At 45.2% G+C, this 18,043-nt stretch overlaps 1 protein-coding gene and 1 long non-coding RNA gene across 3 annotated transcripts in view; both read left to right on the top strand.

The window, feature by feature from the left end:
- Positions 1-18,043, top strand: part of LOC310766856 — a 292,292-nt gene that overhangs the window by 247,731 nt on the left and 26,518 nt on the right. The window lies entirely within an intron of this gene.
- SYNE3 (spectrin repeat containing nuclear envelope family member 3) overlaps positions 1-18,043 on the top strand; it is a 92,500-nt gene that overhangs the window by 47,939 nt on the left and 26,518 nt on the right. For both annotated transcript variants that reach the window (XM_083611810.1, XM_083611811.1), the window contains exons 9-17: positions 1,128-1,302; positions 3,283-3,465; positions 3,649-3,792; positions 5,347-5,481; positions 8,078-8,239; positions 9,642-9,805; positions 12,625-12,748; positions 15,549-15,701; positions 17,414-17,563. In XM_083611810.1, coding sequence (XP_083467936.1) covers positions 1,128-1,302; positions 3,283-3,465; positions 3,649-3,792; positions 5,347-5,481; positions 8,078-8,239; positions 9,642-9,805; positions 12,625-12,748; positions 15,549-15,701; positions 17,414-17,563 — 1,390 coding nt within the window. The remainder of the gene's footprint in view (positions 1-1,127; positions 1,303-3,282; positions 3,466-3,648; positions 3,793-5,346; positions 5,482-8,077; positions 8,240-9,641; positions 9,806-12,624; positions 12,749-15,548; positions 15,702-17,413; positions 17,564-18,043) is intronic.

The raw sequence follows: 18,043 nt of genomic DNA, 5'->3' as shown, positions 1-18,043 counted from the left end.
AGATTGGCAGCTGCATCTGGCCAGGTTCCATCCAGCTAGAGAAAAGTGTTTTGCCAAGTGTTTGTAAAGCAGCAAGGAGATTCTGATTTGGGGAAGTCGTTGCTGGTTCCTGCCTGTCTAGGTCGGAGGGGAAGGGGCATAGCTCAGTGCTGGAGCACCTGCTAGGCATGCAGAAGATTCCGGATTCAATCTTCAGCATCTCCAGACAGGGCTGGGAGGGACCTCTTACTGTAACCCTTGAGAGCCACTGCCAGACAGTACTAGCCATGATGGTTGTGCTCTGCCTCCACTGCCAGAGGCTTTATCCTTCTGAATTCCTGTTGCTGGGAATCGCACGTGGGCAGAGCGCTGTTGCACTCACTTACAGGCTTCCCACAGGCATCTAGTTGGCCGCTGTGAGAACAGGACGATGGGCCTGATGCAGCTGTTCTCCATGTAGACAATGCTGTGGTAGGTGAACCAGTGGTCTGACTCAAGTGATCTGTGTTCCAGTTGCACAGACCCGCTTATGGTAATTCCACACGGCAGGTGCACCAGGAAGGAATGTGCATCTTGGTATCTTAAAAATAAAACAAAAAAGGTTTTGTTGTTCCTCTGAGTGGCAGAGGCAGCTGCCCGGAAGCAAGAAAATGGGTTTATTATGAAGCAGAGACTGAACTGCCTTGTGTCAAAAAAGCAAAGCACAGAGGGCATTGACCATTTGGCTTCCAATGTAAAGGAAAAGCCAGGCCTTTCTCCCTCTCTCTCTCTCCCCCCCCCCTCTCTCTCTCCCTCTCCCTCTCTCTCCTTCAGCTTTGTAGCGTAGTTGAAATATACTCAGAGTCGAGAGTGGATGTCATGCTCTTTATTCAGCTCATAGTGGTGAGGAGGAATGGAATTTCCCCCAGAATGTCTGTTTATATACATTATTTACACAATTGGTCCCATGTGATTGGTTAGTTCTGGGATTCTCCTGTAGACCAATCAGGTTGCAGATTCACTTCTACCTGGAGCTGGATTGGGTGGCTCCTGTGGACCAGTCAGACTGCTGCATTCTGAATCTTATTGTTCTAGGACCAATCAGATTGCTGCATTTTGGATCCTATTCAGCTGAGTACATAACAGTAGTTCTATGTCTGTTTTTGCAGCCTGAAGCAGAAGACCTTTAAAATGAGCACCGAGACTGAGACGGAACTGAGGCAACGCTTTCAAAACCCCGTGAGAGAGTTCCAGCTGTGGAAGCCATCGGCTCAGAGGCTCCTGGACACTGCGGCGAATGTCTCTGACCCGGCCTTGACAGATGCTTTTCTGCATCAGATAGAGGTGACAAGATTCTCTGCAGTTCTTGAAAGCCTAAAACTTGGTCAAGCACAGAACCTGTTTGTGTTCACACACACACAAATAATTTGCTGACAAGGAGACATGACACTGATGTTTCTGCAACCACTGGGCAGCCCCCGTTAAAGGAAGGCTTCTCTGTTACTATAGGAAACAACATTTATTATTAAATAATTACATGCTGCTTAATTCCCGGATGGCTCCCAAGCCATTTCGCGAAACATAAAACCAATTGCCCAATGTTGTTAAAATACAGAACAATTAAAAACGCACTATAATTAAAATGCACAATGAAATAGTCCCATTAAAACATAAAAATATAAATGGCCATGATTAAAATGTGCAGCAAAATAACCCCGTTTGTTTTCAACCCACAGTAATGGCTGTCATTACTGACAGTAATGATAAGATCTGGATGCAGCGAAGAGCCCTAAGTTCTGTGCATGGAAACACAGCTCCCTTTCTCCCCAAGTCAGCAGAATCTATCAGTGAGGAATAACAACAACAACAACAACAACAACAACAACAACAACAACAACAACAACAACAACAAACAACAAACAACAACAACAACAACAATTTATTTATTTATTTATGCCCCACCCATCTGGCTGGGTTTCCCCAGCCACTCTGGGCAGCTCCCAACAGAATTTTAAAAACACAATACAACATCAAACATTAAAAACTTCCCTAAACAGGGTTGCCTTTAGATGTCTTCTAAAAGTCCGATAGTTGCTTATTTCCTTGATATCTGATGGGAGGGCGTTCCACAGGGCAGGTGCCACTACCAAGAAGGCCCTCTGCCTGGTTCCCTGTGACCTCACTTCTCGCAGTGAGGGAACCATCAGAAGGCACTCAGCGCTGGACCTCAGTGTCCGGGCAGAATGATGGAGGTGGAGATACTCCTTCAGGTATACTGGGCCGAGGCCGTTTAGGTCTTTAAAGGTCAGCACCAACACTTTGAATTGTGCTTGGAAACGTACTGGGAGCCAATGTAGGTTTTTCAGGACCAGTGTTATATGGTCTCGGTGGCCACACCTAGTCACCAGTCTAGCTTCTGCATTCTGGATTAGTTGTGGTTTCTGGGTCACCATGAAGGTGGTTAGAGGTGGACAAGTTGTCTTTTGGGGAAGAATTCCCATCGCTATGATCTTCTCACCAAGCTATCTCTCATAAACAAACCAAGAATCCCAGGCCACGGTTTGAAAGCTATAGAAGATTTAAAACCTTAAACAGCCTGGGGCCAGGTTACTGGTGTGTGCACATAAGAGCAAAAATTCCCTACCAGATCAGGCCAAAGGACCATCGATTCCCAACATCCTATTCTCGCAGTGGCCAACCAAACCTGCAAGCAGAATCTGTATGCAGCAGTGCTCTCCCTACTTGCGATTCCCAGAAAGTGGTATTCTGCTTCCTTCAACGGTTGGAGACAGAACATAGATTCCATAGCCAGTAGCATTTTTTCACCCCAACTAGTACAAATCTACCCAGTCCCTGATATTGAGATCTGAGAGCTCTGCTTTCTGGCCAGTCACCATTGAGAACATTTATACTATCACCTTTTCTCAGTGAGCTCACGGTGGCAACCCATGTAAGTTAAAGCAATAACTTAGGAGTTTTAAAAACAAGCTAAGAATAGCAACAGTTGTTATAAAATACCAAACCAAAGGTATCCACTATCACATTCCATTGGACTTGGAAGCAAGGACACAGGACACGGGGCCTTTTTGGTGTTGGCACCGCAGCTGGGGAATTCTCTCTTCAGAGAGATTTGCCCAGCCTGTTCCTGTTTTCAGATGGGCTTTGAAAATGTTTCATTTCCTGGAGGCTTTTATGTGCTAGGTTCTCAGATTTTCATGTGCATTGCTGCATTTTTGACATGTGCTGGACTTTAATGGTGGGGTTGGTGTTATTTTGGAAAGCAGGGTACAAATTATTCATGTGAAAATGTGTTCTCCCCTGTAGGCATTTCTGGCCGAAAGCTCCCGCTTTAAGGAGCAGCTCATGATGCTGCAGATGAAGAAAGATTTCCTGGGCAGCATTTTCGAGGCAGAGAGAGCAAAGTCGCTCCTGGCGGAAGCAGCTGATGCCGCAAAGGAAACGGAACACCTGCACAAAAGTCTGCTTCAGAGCAAAATCAGGTTGCAGGTGAGACGCTTCTATGGACTTTGCTCTTAGGCCACGGGATGAATTCTGCGTTTTGGGACCATGAGTCCTCTTGTTATTTGATACACTTGTATGCCTTCATGTGAGTCTGGCAGAGTAAGTAGCGGAAGACAATCATGCCAAACTGTGTGAAATAAAAAAACCATCTTCTCTCTCTTTGGTTAGGCTTTGGTGTCTCAGCATAAAGACTTTGATGCGGTTTTCAAGCCTTTGCATAAGAAATTGTCTGCTATCAGAGCCAAGTTGGAGGCAGAGAAGGAACCATTGCCTGACCTGGCGAGCAAAGAAGCCCGGCTGCAGAGGCTACAGGTAATTGGACGGTTCCTATTCAGAAGAATTCTGTTCTGGTATATGTCATTACTAAGGCAAAAGAGCACCATCAATGCACAGGGTATTTTTGTGGAGTCACAGGAGCAAGAAATCCCGTGTAGTGTAGTGGTCAGAGCATTGGACCTGGAGTTGTGAGACTTGGGTTCAAATCCCTACTCAGCCACAGAGCTTACCGGATAGCCATGGGGCCAATCACTCTCTTCCCTTGTGTCTATTCTGCTTTGCAAAGTTGTTCTGAGGATAAAAGGAGAGAGAGCATGTCCACCAGTCTGTCTGTTTGTGGGAAAAGTGGAATAATTGCAATTCCTTCATTTTGAAAGCTGAGACTCTGAGTTTTCCTTACCTCTGTACCATTTCTGTATGTGCACCTCTGCACACCTTCTCCGATGTCTTTGCAAGGCTCTCATTCTCTCCTACACATATATAGTAATGTACAGAAGAGACTTCTATGTGACAGTGTGCAAAACCGCTGTAATTAAACAAGAACTCCTCAGTCCCTTCCCCAGCTCCCAGGCTCTCTCTGCCACTAGCTCTGAAGTTTAAAATGTGGCTTGAATTGTATGCTAAGCTGCTGAACTGCTGGGAGTTGTGGTGGTAATAAAAGTTAGAGATGGGTGCTCATCGCCCCTAATGAATGTGTTAGGGCATTCAGGTTCCTGACATATTTGTTTGGTTTGCTGGTGGTACTGTTGTTTGAGCAATTCTGCATATGGCATCATGTAAAAGGCACAACACAGAATATCCTCACTGTGAGGCTTTCCTCCCTGCTGTGCTCAGTTGCAGGGCAGTTGCTTTGACTGCAGAAGGCTGTTGGTTTAATCCTTGGCATTGCCACTTAAAGGATCTCAGGTAGCAGCTAACTGGTGACTGGGAGCAACCGCTGAGACCATGTAACATACATTGGCTCCCAATACATTTCTGAGCACAATTCAAAGTGTTGGTGCTGACCTTAAACGCCCTAAACAGCCTCGGCCCAGTATACCTGAAGGAGTGTCTCCACCCCCATTGTTTAGTCCAGACACTGAGGTCCAGCTCTGAGGGCCTTCTGGCAGTTCCCTCCCTGCGAGAAGGGAGGTTACAGGGAACCAGGAAGAGGGGCTTTTTGGTAGTGGCACCTGCCCTGTGGAACGCCCTCCCATCAGATGTCAAGGAAATAAACAACTATTTGGGTATTAGAAGACATCTGAAGGCAGCCCTGTTTAGGGAAGTTTTTAATGTTTGATGTTTTAATTGTGTTTTTAATATTCTGTTGGGAGCTGCCCAGAGTAGCTGGGGAGGCCCAGCCAGATGGGTGGGGTATAAGTAATATATGATGATGATGATGACAATCATCACCAGGCATTATGCATGAGCAGGTGGGACCAGAGCTGGTTGAGAATCCCAACCCACAATGACAACTAGTCCCTCCCCCTGATGCTGCCATACATTGCCGACTAGCCCTGCCCCCTGATACCAATGCTTTCAGTGCAAATGTCTCCAGGAAGGGAGACTTCACACGCGGCAACTTGTGCAATGCGAAATCTTCTTCCCCAGGTCATCCAAGGAGACATGACAGAGTGCGCTGTTCAAATCGAAGATCTGGAAAAACTCGCGCAGTCCGACCCAGCGCAGATTAATAAAACCAAGCAGCTTTCCTCCAGCTATCAAATACTGAAGAGGTCTCTGGAGGTAAATTGGGTTTCGCTCAATGTTTTGCTTTGTGGCATAGTTTGCAAAAATGCTTTGGTTGCAAAGCAAGGTCAGTGAATGGTGTGGCTCTGGGAGACTTTCAAGGGCTAGATGGAGAAGACTGAAGGGCCTCATTTGTCCCCTTGGCCTAAGGTTGCCCACCACTGCTTTACCTCCCCCACCGCCCCGCAGTTGCTATTTTCATTGGTGCTAGTGCAAATAGTAGCAAGGGGCAGCGGCACAGATTTTCATTACAATGCCTGCCACAAGCCAAGTCCTGCCTGGGCCTCCACACTTTCTGCTGTGGTTTAATGCAAAGCCACATTTAACAGTAAGTGTCATTTGCCTCTTAAAGATCACATATTTAGCTTCTGGGGAGCCTGATTCTCTGTGCATATTTGATCCAAAGCAAGTCTAGCTGAGTTCAGTGGAAGTTATTTCCACAGCAGTCTGGGATGCACTCTCAAGACACTTTAAAAAATGGAACTTTTTGTTGTCGCTGCTATGAACTTGGAAATCTCTATTCAGTGCTTTAAGGCTGCTGATGCGTGGGACATAAAAATCCATCTTGGTGTTTTTCCAAAGCTTTCGGGGGTGTCTCCTCCACTTCAGGCATCGATCTGGCCTTTATATATTGTTGTGCAGAGAATCTTAGTACTAGATCATCCGCACAGTTTATTGCCGGAGGATTATAACCGCTGGAAACAAATAGCGTTATGTAACATAGCGAATCAATTTAGTGTCTAGTGATTTGTTGGTGGGGGAATAAAGGTCTACACTCGTTCTCAAAAGAAACAACAAGCTTGCTGCAATATTTTAGTTTGATGGGCCAACCGAAATCTAAAGGTGGTGATAAAAAATGTACAGTAATGCAGAAATTTGGGGTGGGTTTTCAAGAGGGATAAAGTTGCTTGTAAATGTCAAACTCCTCTTTTAGGAAGACTTAAAAAAAAGAGCACCACTATGAATGAGAACTCCTTTTTTTTTTTTTTACCCTGCATGGTGGTTTGGCTGTTTAGGTCTGTGGTTTTGAGAAAAGAAAAAAGTGTGCCTTACAGCACAAAAACATACATACTTCTGTGTGCGTGGGTGGGTTTATTTATTTATTTATTATTATTATTATTATTATTATTATTATTATTATTATTATTATTATTATACACACACACACACACACACACACACACACACAGTGGTACCTCAAGTTACATACACTTCAGGTTACATACGCTTCAGGTTACAGACTCCGCTAACCCAGAAATATTACCTCAGGTTAAGAACTTTGCTTCAGGATGAGAACAGAAATCATGCTCCGGCGGCGCGGCGGCAGCGGGAGGCCCCATTAGCTAAAGTGGTGGTTCAGGTTAAGAACAGTTTCAGGTTAAGAACAGACCTCCAGAACGAATTAAGTTCTTAACCCGAGGTACCACTGTATATATTTCCTGTGCTACATCCTACTTCATCAGAAATATAAATCAATGTAGGGAAGGGCTGAGCAACTAATTCCATTCCATTCTGGTCTCGCTGTCACTCAACCATAGACCTGTTCAAACCCATTGTATGCATTTTGTACACATCTTATGCACACTTTTAGAATGAAATCCAAACTTTCCAGCACTTTCACCAGTAAAATGTGCATTTTCTACACACCTTCCACATCTTTTAAGTTCTTATTCACTCCCAAAATGCACTGCAATATCCTGAGAAAGGCATAATCTGACCAGGAGTTGCGTTCTAATCCACAAATACGTTTGAGAGCATCAGTTCAGTTCAGGTCCACTGTGAAAATCAGACCAAGCAAGTTCTCCCTCATCCCCAGGGATACACTTGCATTGTGCATTTTTATTCTTAGAACACCACCGTGTGGCCAGCTTTAAATATGCAAGGGTTCTTTTAATTGCGTGCTGGTTAAGAAAGATCTTATTTTACTGCTGATGCAGATGTTACTTTGGTCTGCTATCTACCCTCATTTTTCATTTATGGAAAAGATTTGCTCATGCCACCAACTTGCAGCACAATTGTACTCATGTCTACTCTGAAAAAAGTACTGTTGAGTTCAATGTGACTTATTGCAATGTGAGTGTATATAGGACTGCAAATAAGACTCCACCTGTACTATACATTTAAAGCAGTATCACACCACTTTAAGCAGGCATTTTAGCACAAATTTCTCCCAATAAACAAACCTGTGTGCACATTTTCTCCTAATGCAATGCATTTTTGTATGTTGCTTTCAATAACATCTTTTCTCCTAAAATCTGCATTTTCGTAAACATTGTTTTGTTGGCAAATTGTGTTGCAACATTTGGATAAGTGTGAATTATTTTGAAGGATGGCTCGACTGTGTTTTGGTTCTCATATCATTTTAGAAAGTGCTGGTTTGATGCATGTGGTTTTAAAATCATCAAATCAAATTTCTCCCCCATCTCAAGGAGTTTCAGAATGAAACCTGGAACTGCGTTGCAGCCCAAGACTGTGCAATATGCAGGGAGGCCTGAGGCAGCATCCTTGCTCACTAGGAGATAACAAGGAGGGGCACCAAGATATCTCTATTGTGACTGATTACTGATGTGGTTCTCCCTGATGTTCTTTGTAGAACATGACAGCCCAGAGCAAGCACCACGTCCAAGTCCACTGGACATTTAATGACAAATCGTCAGATCTCCTGCAGTGGCTGACGGTGACCAAGCAGAAGTTGGAGTCCTATCAGGATGGCAACGGAGGATGGAAAACGAACAACAGGGCTTTGGACTTGGAGGTGAGGATCATTTATTTCCTTGTGATGTCATGACCATGCTGTGCAGGTGGCAAATCTGCCTGCCCCCACCTGGTGTCCTCCAGGTGTTTCTGACTACAACTCCCATCAGCCCTAGCCAGCATGGCAGATGGTCATGGGTGGAGAATATTGTAGTCCATCGACATCTGGAGGGCCACAGGTTCCCTATCCTTGGTTTAGAATGAGGGTGAGGAACCTCAGGCACAGGTCCTAATGTGGCCCTCCAAGCTTCTCTGTCTGGCCCTTGGGACTGCCTCCAGATCACATCCCTTCCTCAGTCACATGCTTGCCAAGCCACACTTCCCACCAGCCCTTGCTCTGTGCCCTTCTCAGGTGATAAAGGCTCTCGCTTGCCTGGAGGAAAGGGTGGAGAAGTGTGAATGTGTGTGCAGAAGCCCTTGACTTTTGCATGACTGAAACGTAACCTGCTGTACAAAACAAAGAATTACATCTATTGATCCATACCCACCTTTGCCTCTGGCTGGCATTTCCAACCAACCTTGCACCCCTAAAATATTGCTCTCAAGGAAATGCAGTTGAAAGGGGTTCCCCATCCTGGGTGCAGATGGATCCGTGACTGATCTAGCAGGGGGTCCTCTTCTGTTTCTATTTACAAAAGCATAGACTGTTAGCATCCATCTGTTGGAGAGTTACAGCATCTGCTGTACCTGTAGAGACTGATTCTGGAGAGACATGTTTTGTTGCCGCTGGGGCAGATGAAGGCGTCCAGTTGTGCTGCTGCATGGCGTTTTTTCTCTCTGTGCTCCTCCCAGCAGCAATTCCTCCTCTGTTCACTGCTACGGATGCACAGCCTATCTGTCTGTTTCATGGCACTGCGGTCATCTGCAAGGATTCGCATAGGGTGGGGTTAATGTTGCCAGCCGTCATGCCACGTTTGCAGACATCTTTGTAACGCACAGCTGGTCTACCACCAGGCCTAGTGCTGGAAGCCAGCTCCCATAGAGCACATCCTTGGGGATCCTGCCATCTTCCATTCTGTGGACATGACCAAGCCAGGGTAGATGTTGCTGAGACAGGACTGCAGAATGTGGGGTGGGAGACCATGCCTTTGTTTGAGACTCTTTCCTGCTATGTGATGCCCCAAATCTTCCTGACACAGTGCATATGGAAGGTGTGGAGGCATCGCTCTTGGTGGGTGTAAGTTGGCCACGACTCACTTCCATAAAGCAGCATGCTCAAGATGCAAGCCTGGTAGACCTTCATCTTGGTGTTGGACATTAGCATCACATTCTCCCATACCCTTATGGAGAGGCAAGCCATTGCTGCAGCTGCCTTGCCAATATGCTTGTCCGGCTCAGCGTTGATGGAGAGATACTTTGGTGGCATCTACATTATTCTGCGTGTTGTGCTCTGTGCCTTTCAGAGGCTACAAAGTGAGTTTCCAGACAGAGAGATTCAGCTGCACCTCACTGAAGCCCACGGGCAGCTGGTGGCAGAAAACTCTTCGTTGGAAAGTGCTGAGAACATCCGAACCAAAGTGAAGAGGCTAAAGGAATCTTTCGAGTCTCTCGAAGGCATGATGTCAAGGTAGGCGGATAGGCAGCTCTGATGTTTTGCACTCCAAGTTGGCTGGCACAGAGGGTGGATGGAGCGAAAGGGCAGGCGAAACCGTGGTTGCGTCATTAGCTCCTATTTCCTCAATGGTTTGAAAGGTCTGTGTAATTCGTGGGCTTCCAAGAGGCAGATGCTTTGTTAGTGTGAGAACAGAGTGCTAGACCAAATAGGCCTTTGAGCCGTTCCAGCAAGGCTCTTCTTATGCCCTTAGGTAGCATTTCCAGTTTGGGGCCTGCTGATCCTCATTTGGCAATGTCACTCAGCCTTGCAAATAAGCCCACTAAAGTTACTAGCCCGCAAAAGTTGCTGGCTGTGGCAGAGGCTTCCCTCCTCTGCCAGTTGGCTCAGTTTCTTTTTCTAGTTGCAGAGGAGCGATGGAGAACTCTGTTCCTCCTCCACCAGCCTGTTCATTCACCTGCCGGCAATGGCATGTTGCCCATGGCTACTCAGCAAGTGCTTAAGTAACAGTTCTGATGTAGACACGGCACAGGAAGCAGCAGGCAGAGTGGCTTCCTTTCTGAGTAACTGCTGCATGAAAGTTCCAAAATGCTGCTGCAGTGGTTCTAGTGTGGTTAAACTGTTTATCTAAATGCATCCCACAGTTTATAAAGCTGTATCCTGGTAACAAAGGAACCCAGCAGTGTTTGTGCTCTATGGAAGCCTACAAGCAGGAACCAATTCTCTTCCAATAGGCCCTTTTTATTTTCCTAAGTAAAGAGATGTTTCTGTTTTCATAAGGTACATTTAAAGTACATTTTCCCACACTCCCACAAATCTTAGGAACTGTAGTTTTCCCCTCACAGAGCTACAGTTCCCAGGGTTCTTTGGCTCGGGGGAAAGTATGCTTTAAATATATTACTGGTATGTTTTTATATATGTTGGAACCCATCCAAAGTTTCTGGGGCAGGGCACAAATTATTATTATCATTATTATCATTATTATTGTTAACAGTGCCTTTTCCTGGGGGGACACAGGGGTACACATACCCCTAAACATTTTGTGAATCTAAGTTTGGCCTCGTTGAGGGGCAGTATTTCAATGAGTAGGAAAATGAGAGTACTCCCTAAACATTTTTTTAGAAAAAAGCACTGATTATTATTATTAATAATAATGTATAGTGTCTACATAGCCATAAACTTAAATGATCTTCCCACACTTAACCCTTTTCTGTGTGTATTTCTGCTCCAATATTTAATCACTTAAGCTCCAATAATTAAGCATTAATTTTTAGATCTTTCCCAATGCAGCTGAATAATACCATCTAAGTCTTTATGAATCACTGTGGGGTTCTGGGAATTTGAGCTTTCACCCCCTTTCCTTTATCCATAACTTTCCTGGCAAGTTGTATGCTTTTCTCCTTTGCCCAGACTTCCACCACCCCACCCCACCCCCCACTTTCCAATCTAAGTAGCTCTTTCTTTCCCCACCTCCTGAGCCTGTCAGGTTTCCTCATCAGTTCAGAAACCAGCCGCGGATTGTAACCGTTTCCTAATCACAGCTAGGAGCGCTCTGCTAGAACAATCCCCTGGAAAGTAACGATCCATTTAAAAAGTGGCCTTAAAACAGCAAGACCACGTCCAGGGAGAATGAATAAAACCCGCTGGCAGGAACTTGTCACGGTATCTTTTACATCTCTGCTTCGTCCCGTGATGCTGCTGTGCTTGTGCTGTTTGGGAGCTGGTGGTTCAGTTGCTAGAGAACATCAGAGAAAGCTTATCCAAGCAAAGCCATCCATGAATCAAGATGAAGGCAGAGATTTAATGCCTCACTCTTCTGGTCGTTCCCAGTGCAAGCATTTCTGCTTGCCAGGCAGAACGGTCCCCCCTCCCTGTGCACTCATCTCGGGGGTTCTCCTGTTATTCCAAAGTGGATTGGTGGGGTTCTAACTACCCCATGCTCCTTCCATCCCTCCTCCTTATCTGATGGCTTCCTCAAGGACACCAGCTCAGGGCTCATGACAATATCAGCCACAGCCTCAACACACTATGTAGCCCATAGGAATCTTTGGTAAGCTTAACGGTTTAGTTGGTGGTCCCAGGATGAATAAGGGAGGCAGTGGAGTTTGATAAATGTTACAAGCCTTAGCTTAACTATCTTTTTTTTTAAAAAAAGATATTTATTAAAATTTTTCATTTTATACAAACCACAAAGAAAAAGAAAAAAGAGAAAAAAGTTAAAAAGAAAAAATATTAAAAACACATAAATTTCATATCATATTTTCCAATAACATATTTCCCTGACCTCCTCATGCCTCCCCTTCTTGTATTCCAGTTCAAATTGTTCATCCAGCAAATCCTTATCTCATAGCATTACAGCTATAAACCTTATTTTCTATCTATCTTCTTAAATTATTGTAACTTATACTTTAACTTATGTACAAAAAAGAACTATTTTTTTCATATTCTTTTGTACCATTACAGCTGACTACCCCTTAATTTCAATCCAACATCACTCAATATTCCTTGATGTTACAATATTTTTGCAAATAATCTTTAAATTTCTTCCATTCTTCTTCTGCCGATTCTTCTCCCTGGTCACGGATTCTGCCAGTCAATTCTGCCAGTCCCATAAAGTCAATCAATTTCGTCTGCCATTCTTCCAGAGTGGGTAGATCTTGCATCTTCCAATACTTTGCAATGAGTATTCTTGCTGCTGCTGTGGCATACATAAAGAAAGTTCTATCCTTTTTTAACACCAATTGGCCGACCATGCCCAGGAGAAAGGCCTCTGGTTTCTAAGCCTTAGCTTAACTATCTCTCCTCTCCCCTCCCCTTCTTCGGTTTGACCATAGCCTCCTCCAGAAAATCTACCCAAACAGGACAACTGTAGATGCCGGCAAGAAAACAAACTTTTCAGCCAACCTGTCATCCCATGGTTTTGCCATTCGGTCTACAGAAGATCTCAACCACTCCTGGGTGAGAAAAGCATTTTAGTCACCTTTTTGCTATGACTTAAGTTTTGTGCAACAGGGCTGGCGAAGGAACGGGTCTGAGCCCCTGTAGCAATTTCACGGCTGGGGTCATAAAGGTGAGAACCTGTTTCAGCCAGAGCGCTGTGTTCCCTTGTGTTCCCTCGCTTCTTCAGACACTAGGTCAGGGTTTCTCAAACTTGGGTCTCCAGCTGCTATTGGACTACAATTCCCATCGTCCCAAACCACTAGTCCTGCTAGCTAGGGATGATGGGAGTTGTAGTCCAAAATCTGCTGGAGACCCAAGATTGGGAAACCCTGCTATAGTTCTCACCAACTTCTGAGGGTGGAAATCAGATTGGCTCAGACTTGCCTTTGTCAGGAAGCGCATTGTAGATTTGTACCTGTGTAAGATGCTAAATATCTCCGTTCAGTGTATGCAATATGAACTGGGCTCTTCTGTCTGTTATTTTTGCTTCGCCCAACTGGTGCTTGGTAGGGAGAATGGTGTGTGTGTGTGTGTGTGTGTTTCACAAACTCAGATCTACCACAAAAGCTGCTCTGCTGCACCCCCTAAGCTGGCCTGTTTGCTCACAGTTACAGTGGCAGATGCTGTTCGGTTGCCAGTGTGGAACTGATATTTAGCTGCCAGCGCAAAGCTTTTCTCTTTTGCATTGTACTGTGAACATAGGAAGGTGCCTTAATTTGAGTCAGTCCATTGGTCCATCTAGCTCAGTAATGTCCACATTGACCAATAGCAGCTTTCCAGGTTTCAGGTTGGAGTCTTTCCCAGCAGTACCTGGAGATACCTGGGATTGAACTTTCTGCAAACAAAGCAGCTGCTCTACCACTGAGCGTTGGCCCTTTTGCCAAGAAGGGAATACGAAGAGGTGGGTTTTCCTATACGCAGTGGCTTAGCTCCAACACGGTGGGTGCTGGAGCTCAAATCTAGTCTCATAAACTCCCAACTTCTGCCTTTCATTCCCAGTCCTAACTGGGACAGGCAATGGTTACTCAATAGGGGAGGAAATGTACTCTGCAGATGGCAATTGGCACACTCTTTTTTTTTATTGCCATTGCTTTACATGTTCCAGGACTGACCCCTGACATTGAAAATAGGTGGCAGGACTGAGTATGCAGGTGCCGGGTCTGAATGTTGGAGAGAGCCCTGGTTCAAATTAATTCCTGATTTTGCAGCAGACCCTTTTTCTTCTTTTTTTAAAAAAAGAGGCCCGTGCTGCTTTGTTTTAATTCCGAGTGTGTTTTCTGCAGTTTACAACTCTTCGTTCAGCCATCAAACTTTTTAATAGGGAACCTGGGGCCATATACACAGCGGGTGTAGCTTGTAACACTGACATGCAACCAAACGGCAAACACCTTGGGAACGGAGCCTGTTCTCGGCTCTGAAATGTTTTGAATGTGAAAAGCGCCGTCTTTTCCAGTACCTTAAAAGTCCTTCTTAGTGTCTCCCCTAAACTGGGGATCTACGTTCATTTCAGAATGAATGAAGAATGAAATCAAATGGGACCGACTCTGTGCTCAGTGAAACATCATCGCAGATCAGAGAACTCCTTCCTGAGTTCTGCGTTCTGCTCCTTGGTGGTTCTCAATGGCAGCTGGTAGGAAAACCTTCTGCCCACCAACAAGCATAAGAAGGACAACTCCTTGGCATTTTCCTGCCCACCTCAGAACCAAATTTCAGTCTAACCTAACAGCTTTTGGGCACATTTATAACAACAGCAGTGGGTTACATTGTGGGTTGAGCAGAGAGGTTTAAGATCTTTCTGCCCGGTCCTGTGTCACAATAGGACTAATCCTCAAGGATCAACGGTGGGGCTTTCTCTGTTCATGTGGCCCCCAGAAGGCAAAAAAAAGGCTTAAAAAAAGGGTTAGTCACTCCTGCTTTTTTTCCCACTCCACCAATCCAGTTTAAAAAATCAAATAGTGTCCCAGTCTAGTTATTATTTATTATACAGTGGTACCTTGGTTGTCGAAAGGCTCGACTCCGGAACAAATCGACTCCCGAATGCCACAAACCCGGAAGTGTTCCGGTTTGTGAACATTTTTTGGAAGCCGAACTTCCAACGCAGCTTCCGCTTGAGTGCAGGAAGCTCATGCAGCCAATCAGAAGCTGCGCCTTGGTTTTCTTTTCTTTTCTTTTAAATATTTTTTTAAAAAATATTTTTTATTGAATGATTTTATGTTACAAAAAACATTACAACCATACTACCACTAAATATAATTGAGAAATAAATATTACATACATCAATATTTAGTTTGTTATTTGTTATTTACAGTCTTATTTCCTTCCAAACGTTCCATACAAAAACACACATATGTCTCGAATGGTTTCGAGAGTCGAATGGACTCCCAGAAAAGATTAAGTTTGAGAACCAATGTACCACTGTATTTGAATGCCATCCTTCATCCATAGATCTCTGGATGATTTGCGTCATAAAAATGCAAGTTTGAAAACACAAAATACATAATAAAAGTAAACCAAAACAATAATCTCACACCACCTCCCACAAACACATTTAAAAGGATACAGGATGTTAGTCAGCCAAAGGCCTGGTTGAAGGGGAACGTTTTCACCTGGCTCCTAAAGGTGTATAATGAGGGCACCAGGAGAAACTCCCTGGGAAGAACCTTCCACAAATGGGATGACAGAAGACAAGATAAATGAATGATTTGTTTCATAGCTGACTCTGCTGGGCATGGGATACAACTATTCAATAACTCATGGGGGAAAGCGTATGCCCTTGTCTTCTACATTTGTGTCTTTTGCAATTGTTTCTGCAACCCAGGAGAACATGGCCAAAGAGGAAGATACAGATGATCTCCAGCTCATTAAGAACTTCGAGCAGTGGTTGCAAGAAGAAAATGCCAAGCTGTCCGAAATTCTCGCCCGGAAACCATCCAGTGGTGAAGAGCTTAAAGCAAGGCGCAGCAAGTTAAAGGTTTGCTCCACTCCACGATGCTGCGCTAATTTCGCATTACTGTATGGTGTGCTTGCATGTGTGCTTGAGAAGACACCCCAGTCTGGTCTGTTGCAATGGGTTAGGGACGTTGGTCCGCCAAGCTCAGCATTGACTGCACTGACCAGACTGTAAGCTGCTCTCCAGGTTTGCAGGCAAAAGCATCTCCCAGCCCTCCCTGGAGATGCCAAGAATTGGACCAGGGACCTCCTTGTATGCACAGTTTGTGCTCTACCACTGAGCTGTGAGCCTGTCCCCAATATCCCCAGAGAAGTCTTTCCACATCATTCAGACTAGCATAGTTTTAAAAGTAGTTCAGAGTGGGGTTGTAGAGTTGGAAGGGAACCCAAAGGGCATCTAGCCCAGTGCTAAAGAATCCTTGACAGAAGGCCACCTGGCCTGTGTTTAAAAACCTCTAATGAAGGTGAGGCCACCGTAATCTCCTTTCCTATTATTTGAAGCCATTGATTCAGGCCCTCTGCTCTGGAGCAGGAGAAAACAAGTTTGCTCCTTCTTCCATGTGACAGCCCTTGAGATATTTGAAGATGGCTGTCATATATCCTCTCAGTCTTCCAGGCTAAACATGCCCAGCTCCTGCAACCATTCCTCATAAGGCTTGGTTTCCAGGCCATAGATCACCTCGGTCACCCTCCTCTGCACACGTCCCAGCCTGTCAATACAGTCGTAACTCGGAAGTCGAACAGAATCCGTTCCGAAAGTCCATTCGACTTCTGAAACATTCGACTTCCAAAGAGCAGCTGCAGGAAGCCCCGTCGGATGTTCAGCTTCCAAAAGAACGTTCGAAAACAGGAACACTCACTTCCTGTTTTTGATCGTTCGGGAGCCAGAACGTTCGACTCCCAAGGCGTTCAGGACCTGAGGTACTGTATCCTTGTCTTAGCTGGTGTTTTCTTCCTTTACTTCTTCCTTGTAACAGCCCTTAAGATATTTGATATCAAAGATATCTCCTCCTAGCCTCCCCCTTAACCAGGCTAAACATATCCAACTCTGTCAACCTTTTCTTCTAAAGCTTGGTATCCATACCCTTGGAAGAAATATATAAATATAAAAAGGTAAAGGTACCCCTGCCCGTACGGGCCAGTCGTGTCCGACTCTAGGGTTGTGCGCCCATCTCACTTAAGAGGCCGGGGGCCAGCGCTGTCCGGAGACACTTCTGGGTCACGTGCCCAGCGTGACGAAGCTGCTCTGGCGAGCCGGCACCAGCGCAGCACACGGAAACGCCGTTTACCTTCCCGCTATAAAGCGGTCCTTATTTATCTACTTGCACTTAGGGGTGCTTTCGAACTGCTAGGTGGGCAGGAGCTGGGACTGAACAATGGGAGCTCACCCCGCCGTGGGGATTCGAACCGCCGACCATGCGATCGGCAAGCCCTAGGCACTGAGGTTTTACCCACAGCGCCACCCGCGTCCCCTATATATAAATATAGTTAATATGTATTTATGAAATATATAGATATAAAACCATGTAAAATAAAACCAGGCAGCTACATGGGAATAAAAAAATGGGAAGTGTCACTGCTTTGTGATCCGCCTTCCCCTTTGGAATTATTTGTGAAATGCCCCCTAATTACTGTATGTGCAATGGGAAAAGGCAGTGTATTCTCTCTTCACCACTACCATCTCTATCATTTGCACAACAAAATGGTGCTTTATCTCCCCACTTTCCCTTCCAGGAGCTTCAGTCTCGCGTCCCTGAGGGTCAGCAACATTTTGAAGATCTCCTGCGCCTTCGGCCGATTGTTAAGAACTCCGATGATCTGGAGGAGCTGCGCTACAGATGGATGCTCTACAAGTCGAAACTGAACGATTCCAGCAACTCCTTGGTAGGCCTTGTGATCTGAGGATAGGTGGATCAGGGATATTTTACATTACACACTGGGAAGCCAGTGTGGTGTAGTGGTTAAGAGCGGTGGACTCGTAATCTGGTGAACCGGGTTCGCGTCTTCGCTCCTCCACATGTAGCTGCTGGGTGACCTTGGGCTAGTCACACTTCTCTGAAGTCTCTCAGCCCCATTCACCTCACAGAGTGTTTGTTGTGAGGGAGGAAGAGAAAGGAGATTGTTAGCTACTTTGAGACTCCATAGGGTAGTGATAAAGCAGGATATCAAATCCAAACTCTTCTTCTTCTTACCCCATTTAGAATAGGGGTGTTAGGCTTGCGCTGTTCCCCTTCTACCCAGAGGAGCCATATTATGCATGGTCATAAACAAAGAAAAGATGCACAGTTATACTTGGTAGGAAATGGGTATATCGAAGTCTGACAGTCAGATTCACATGTTTCGTGGATTTTTATTATTATTATT

The sequence above is a fragment of the Podarcis filfolensis genome (genome assembly GCF_964270895.1).
Source record: "Podarcis filfolensis genome assembly, chromosome: 1".
NCBI lineage: Eukaryota > Metazoa > Chordata > Lepidosauria > Squamata > Lacertidae > Podarcis > Podarcis filfolensis.
Note: the sequence above shows the minus strand (reverse complement) of the source record. Positions and strands in the feature narration are given on the sequence as shown.